This window comes from Condylura cristata, unplaced genomic scaffold, assembly GCF_000260355.1.
Source record: "Condylura cristata isolate star-nosed mole 26May11 unplaced genomic scaffold, ConCri1.0 scaffold00099, whole genome shotgun sequence".
Taxonomy (NCBI): Eukaryota; Metazoa; Chordata; class Mammalia; order Eulipotyphla; family Talpidae; genus Condylura; species Condylura cristata.
This window is the reverse complement of record NW_004567200.1, coordinates 47,347-53,872: the sequence shown is the minus strand read 5'-3', so window position 1 is coordinate 53,872 and position 6,526 is coordinate 47,347. Positions and strand designations below refer to the sequence as shown.

The 6,526-nt window shown below is 66.5% G+C and overlaps 1 protein-coding gene across 1 annotated transcript in view; it reads left to right on the top strand.

Annotated features, from left to right (window-relative positions):
• Window positions 1-1,798: 1,798 nt before the first annotated feature.
• The window catches only part of LOC101628823 (eukaryotic translation initiation factor 4E-like), a gene marked incomplete at its 5' end in the record, with an annotated part of 5,285 nt that continues 557 nt past the window's right edge, over window positions 1,799-6,526 (top strand). The window contains 4 exons of the mRNA XM_012734916.1: window positions 1,799-2,214; window positions 4,374-4,437; window positions 4,958-5,071; window positions 6,023-6,162. Of these exons, the coding sequence (XP_012590370.1) occupies window positions 1,799-2,214; window positions 4,374-4,437; window positions 4,958-5,071; window positions 6,023-6,162 (734 nt within the window). The remainder of the gene's footprint in view (window positions 2,215-4,373; window positions 4,438-4,957; window positions 5,072-6,022; window positions 6,163-6,526) is intronic.

The following is a 6,526-nucleotide window of genomic DNA, read 5'->3' as shown; positions in this document are numbered from 1 at the left end:
TCCCTCAGCCGCTGCCCGAGTGGACGGCCCTGCGCGGGTGCCCCGGAGCCACCAGGCACGTGCGGCCGCTGGCTGCAAGCTGCTCTGGTCTCTGCAGTCTCCTCGGGCACCGTCACCAGTCTCTGCCGCCACTGCCACTTGGCGTGGCCCCAGTGTGATCTGTGAGGAAGTGTCTCGGTGTTCTGTTGTATTGTAAAGATTGTGTTTATGCACACAGAACTAGGGTACAGGCCAGAGGTGTGGGGGTGAGGGGATCCTTAAGAGCCACTGCTGAGGGGGCAGCAGGAGACAGGAGCCTGGCGCGCTCGAGGTCACGCCCTGGCCGGGGTGGACTCGGCCGCAGGGGCCGGCGATGGCTGATACTAAATGCCCTGAGCCTCGGAGCCCCGGAGCACGGTCCATGGCCTCTTACGACGATCGTGGACATGCCCCTTTGCTGGGGAGAGGTAGCGTCCAGTTCGGCTGCAGCGTGTGATCTGGCGTCACCCGAGAACTTGTCCTCTGGGATCTTTTACCCGCCACGACCGGTCGTTTAGGAAGTAGTAGCCCATCTTTCAAAGGCTAGTTCCTTGACCATTGCTTTTCTGTTTAAAACGCGGGGCGAGTGGCCCTCCCCGGTGCTGCAGGGTGAGAGCGCAGCACTGACAGGCCGCCACCGCCCCTGCCACCCCGCAGGGAGGGGCCCCAGGGCGCAGCAGACCGCCTGCGCCCCGTTTTGTGTCTGGGGATCATCTCACCTGTGCCCACTTCGTGTGCAAACGAGACACCTCTTTTTAAAATGGCGTTTAAAAAGGTGAGGGGGTGCAGGAGACTTGCAGGGACACCGGAGGGCAGAGGAGCTGCGGTGGGGCGGGCCGGGCCGGGTCTGTGGAGAGACCCTGCCTGGAGGCAGCTGCCGCGTGCTGCGCTTGTGTGGCCGGCTGTGGTCGGAAAAGCGGAAAGCCGGGGGCGCCGCCTGGTCACGGGCGGGGGCTCACCCGACACTGCACTCCACCAGCAGCAGGCCGCGCCGGCGCGGCGACACCGCTGGGCTCCCCGGGCGGTCTGAGGGCCGGCGTGCGGCCGCGCGTGGGGGCGCGTCTCACTTCTCACGCAGGCGTGCCGTGGAGCGCCCTCTGTTCATTTTTCAAGAAGTAACCTTGGGTGCGCATCGCATCTCCAGGAAAGAAGAGCGTCTCGTAGAGCGCGCCTGGCAGCTCAGCGCGGGAGCGGCCGCGGGCAGCGGGCCTTGCGGAAAGCGGGCGTGGCCGAGGCCGCCGCTGCGGGGCTCTGAGCCTTCCCCTTCCGAGGGCAGGCGGAGGCCGGTGCTGGGGGGGCTCCCGGGCCCCAGGGCGAGCTCTGGTTTGCCGGTTGTGGACGGACGTTGCTGTGTGCGCAGCTTTGCCTCCTTCAGCTCCAAGCTGGGGCGCAGGTGTGCAGGTGGACGGGCGGCGCCTGGACACGGGCCGGCGGCTTCCGTCCCGCCTCGGCTTCCTGCGTCTATAGTTTTTTCCCTGACCGAGGTGGCCAGCGCGACGGTGAGTAGATGCCGCAGCGCCTCGCTCTGTCGAGGTGACGTCACCGGAGCAACAGAGATGTCACCCAGCGTCACCCTATGTGGCCACTTGGAAGCAGTTTTTGTGTCTTCACGTGCGCCACTGCGACTTCTCTGGGGGACGCTGCGGTTCAGTTTCAGAGACCCCTAAGGATCAGGACCACCGCGGGGGTGTCTCGACAGTGTCCCTTCGGGGCTGACATCCTCGGGCCCCGCGCCCAGCACCGCCTTCTCCCTCAGGCAAATAGGTCTTTGTTCCTCTGAAGGCCTGTTCCTGTCCCCGCGTTGCTCCGGCTCAGTGCTGCTGCGCGGCGAGCGGCCAGCGCCGAGGCCCGGTCCCGCGGGGCTGCAGGCCACGTCCGCCCTCCTGGCTTGTGGAGCGGTGGGGACGCCGTGCGCGCCCTCTTCTGGGGCACCTGCGCAGAGCTGTCCGTCTCGCTCTGCTGGCCGCTCCGGGCGCAGCACCTGCCTCCCGGCCGGGCCGGGCTCCCCCGGCCCCGGGGCCCCAGCTGCTTCGCCCGCCACGGCTGTGCGCTGCTGCTGGACACGGGCGCAAGGCCGCTGACGCTGGCTTTTTCTTGTAGATGGGCTCTGTGGTTTTTTAAGAATGACAAAAGCAAAACTTGGCAAGCAAACCTCCGGCTGATCTCGAAGTTCGACACTGTTGAAGACTTCTGGGCGTAAGTACCCACCCGGTGTCCGTCCCGTGCGTGTTTCTCGCGGTCGGGCATCGAGGGGGGTGAGGGCCCCGCCTGTCCACGCACCGCCTGTGTCCCCCACCGCTGCCGGCGGCGGCTCCCCCGTCGGGTGGAGGGGGCGTCACGCGTGGCCCGAGCGGGACGTTCCTGCCGAGACCCTCTTGCCCTCGCGCTTCCTGGCAGCTGCTGAGCCGTCCGCTCCACTCTGCTGCCCGGGGCGAGGCGAGCGCAGGCCTGTGGCCCGTCTGCCGATCGGTGCCAGTGAGCCTCGGGGTCTGCTGTGCCGGGCTGGCGGTCTCGGGCAGCAGCCTCAGGGCCCGCCGGAGGGTTCCCTCTGTTAGGGCAGCTCGCTGCCTGCGCTGTGGTTCGGGTGAACCCCAAGAACGGCTGAGGTACATTTGAGGTCGGCAGAATGTTTGCGCTTGGGATCATAGGTCTTTCTCCTGCCCGCAAGGCCCGACTGTAGTTTGCGCAGCCTTTCTTCGCGAGGTCGGCGCGGCCCCGACACCAGCCAGCCTGCGTGTCTTCATCCCTCGGGCAGGGGCAGCTGCTGCGAACACGAAAGGCAAAACTAGCAAAGTCGTTTGCAAGAAGCTGTGCGGCGGCCTGGCCCTGTCTGGCGGCCCGGGCCGGCGCGCGCGTGGGGTCGGGGACGCGGGCCCTGGAGTCCGAGGCCGAGCTGGCGCTGTCGGCGCTCGGCGCCTCAGCCTGCAGCGCAGAGCAGACGGCACGCTGCGAGCGGCAGCCTGCTCAGGAGCTGGAGCTCCACGAAGAGGCTGGCAGCAGTGTGAAGCCCCGTGGCGGGGCTGGCTGACCGGTCTGGGTCTTCTGGCTCCGTGTTCGTCCAAGTGCTGCGTTTTCCTGCAATTGCTTGTTGACGTCTTCCCAGACCTCAGTTTCGGGCCTCCTGGGAGGAGGAGAGCAAGCTTTTGAGCCAGCTCTGCACGGAGTCAGACGTGCATTTGCTAGCCCGCCTGGCCCAGGGCCCGCGAGGGGCCCCGCACCGCGCTCCGCTTAGCCAGGGCGTCGGCACGTGCAGGTAGGACCTCTGTCAGGCTGTCTGCACACGCCTCGTCACCTTCACGCTCACTTCTCTGCCGTCAAGTTAGTGCTACACGGCCGTGGAGTCCTTCCGCTGTCCTCTCTGTAGTGTCAGGGTGTGGGGAGAGGCGCTATGACGGGTCCCGTAGAAGCTTCTAGAAGCTTCGCGCTGAAGCGGCCTTGGGGCACCATGAGGCGGAAGGGCTCCAAGGCGCAGGCGCTTCTACCGTGAAGGCCGCGAAGCCGGTCACGTGCACACCGGCCGTGGGTGTCGTGGCGCCGCTGTGCCGGTGCCGGGCGCTCGAGCTCCCGAGTTGCTGGGCGCTGTCCAGGCGGTACCTGCAGGGAGAGGGCCCCGGCCAGCCTTCTGGGCTTCCCGGGAAGCTGGCCTGTCCCCCGGGGTGCTCACAGCTCTGCTGGGGCCCGCCCGGGCCAGGGCGTAAAGGTAGCACCAACGAAGCCGGCTGCGTAGCCCAGCCCCCGGCCTTCGCCCTCTGCCAGCGCCGTCGCTGTGCTGCAGGGAGCCGGAGGCCGAGGCTCTAGCTCGCACCGCAGCCGGGTGTCCCGGTCGTCCAGGGACGGTTACACCCTCGCGCCGACATTTTGGAGCAGGTTTAGCGCTCTGGGCCCAGGGCCCCGCCCGTTCTCTCGGGGAGAAACGCAGCGGTGGGCGGGGAGCTGCTGCCCGTTCGGCTTTAAGCTCCCCAGTGGCCATCACGATTGCCCGGCAGCAGTGATCCTGGCAGTCGCGGGCACTCGAGGCCCGAGCCCGGGTGGGCGCGTCTGAGGGTCAGCAGGCTGGTCTCGTTTCCTCCGGACTTCTTTTGTGTTAAAACTGCTCGTTAACCTCCAGCCCCTTCATCCGCCTGGCGTGTGCACGCGTGCCCACTGCGTCGGCTGACGCGGCGACAGGCGCCGTTAGGTCAACAGTGACCGTGTTTTCCCGGACCGCGACGTGCCGGCCTTGCTGCGGCCGGCACGGCCGTCCGTGTCCGAGGTGGACTCGGCGCCGCCGAATCGGGAGCGCGAATCCGAGTAGGTGCGGGAGCCTGAGCCCCGCCTTCCGCGTGCTTTGTAACCGCCTCTCTTTCTCCGACTAGTCTGTACAACCACATCCAGCTGTCCAGTAATTTAATGCCTGGCTGTGACTACTCGCTCTTCAAGGTAAGCTCCTTGGGACTTCACGTGGTGGCCGAACCACGGGGCTGTTCGTGAGAAAGCTCGCCGCACCCGTGGACACGTGCGGGGGGTAGTTAGCTTAGGCTCGCCGGGCTGGTGTGAGGCGCAGAGGCCGCTGCGCGTCTCGCTGTGGGGAAGCTACTGTGACGGGCCGCCCGGGCGGCCGGTTCCTGCGCACCGCAGTCCCTCTCGGCGCTCCAGAGCGCGACCCTGGCGGCGGGGGGCACTCTCGAACCTCCTCCCATTCCAGGGCTGCGCGCGTAGTTTCTAGCCAGATGTGTTAGTGTCTCCAAAGTGCCGGCTACTCAGAATGTCTGAGAACGTCTGAGTCACACAGAATGCGGGCTTGGGCGCTACTCCGTGCCTCAGTGGGTGTTTGTAGATGCTGTGATCCTGCAGTTCCGCCCTGCCCGGCAGGGCCAGCCGTGTGGAGACTCAGGTGAGGCCGGGGCAGTTCGCTGCTGGAGTTAACGCCGCGTGCCTGCTGTGCCCTGTGACCTTGTAGGATGGCATTGAGCCCATGTGGGAAGATGAGAAGAACAAGCGCGGAGGACGATGGCTGATCACGCTGAACAAGCAGCAGAGACGAAGTGACCTCGATCGCTTTTGGCTAGAGACAGTAAGGCTTGGCAGTCGTGAGGCGGCCTGGGGGCGCTGAGTTCACAGCACAGCTCTTTCCATTGAGTACGTGAAGAGGGGGACGGTGTGGCCGCCCACCCTGCCGATGTCGGCCGTGGTGACGCTCGTGTCGGGTGACCCTGTGGTCACGGGCAGGCCTGGTCACGCGGCGCCACGGGCCCCCGGCGGTCACCGTACACCCCGCTCTCGTCTTGCCGTGTCGCGGCAGGGGCAGAGAAACACATTCGGTGTGTGGAGACTGCAGGCCCACCCGGAGAGTTGCTTATAGAGCGAACACTGGGCTTGTAGGTCGGCGAGGCCTGAAGCTGCGGCTGGACGTCATCCAGCCTGCGTGCTGTGTGCCAGGCACGGGAAGGGGTCCTAGCGCACGAGTTGTCAGTGGGAGGAAGTGACCGCTTCCTGTAGCGAGGGTTCCGGTCCTCGAGCTTCACCATGCTGCGGGCGAGGCGATGAGTGAGTGCCCCGGAGACGTCCACCTTTAAGCAGGTGGTCACTTCGGCTTTGCACAGTGACCGCGCGGTGGGGCAGCGCCACTGAGCTGCACGTGGACAGGGTCAAGCACTGAGTCTGTGCCCGCACACCCCCGTGACTGGTAGCGCCGGGGCGTTCGTGGGGAGAACGCCCCCGTGTCATCCGCCACGACAGCCTCTTCGGTCGCCCGCGAGCGGTGTCCGTCCCACGGGTGGCAGCACAGGTGTGAGGTAAATCGCCCCTGAGCCTGGGTCCTGGCTCGTCTGCCCACGTGCTGAGCGCTTGAGCATCGTCCGCGCTCCTGGTGTCGAGAAGCCGGTGGGTTCCTGCTGGTCGGCCAGAGAGCTGCACGCTGAGCAGACTTGAGACACGGCTAGCGCAGCTTGCCGGCGGCCGCTGGCCGTCGAGCGGGCCGTCCGGGGCTCCCCGCCTGACTGGCCCGTCTGGTGTTGCTTTGCAGCTGCTGTGCCTTATCGGAGAGTCTTTCGACGACTACAGTGACGACGTGTGTGGAGCGGTGGTCAACGTTAGAACTAAAGGGGATAAGATAGCGATATGGACTACTGAGTGCGAGAACAGGGAGGCCGTCACACACATAGGGTGAGTCCTCGCGGCCGCCGCCCTGCCCAGCCCCTCGCCTTCCTGTGCTGCTGCGAAAGCTTTGTGCTAGCAGCGAGTCACGCAGTCGCTGCGGAGCTGCGCCTCGCCGGTGGCGTTACGTTCCTTCAGCGGATGAGAAGCAGTCGCGTTTCTCTGGGAAACCGGCCGTGGGGAGCCCCCCTCAGCCTCCTGTACTCATCGCTTTGGTGGTTGACTGGGCTCAGCCGTAGTCGGAGCGGGGGTGTGGGCGGGACTCGGTCCGCGAGCAGAAGCTGCCTGGAGCGCGTGTCCGTCGTGGGTGGCGTCGCAGCGCTCGCGCTGCCTGCAGCCAGCCCCGGCCCCTCGGCATCTCAGAGGCGGCCGT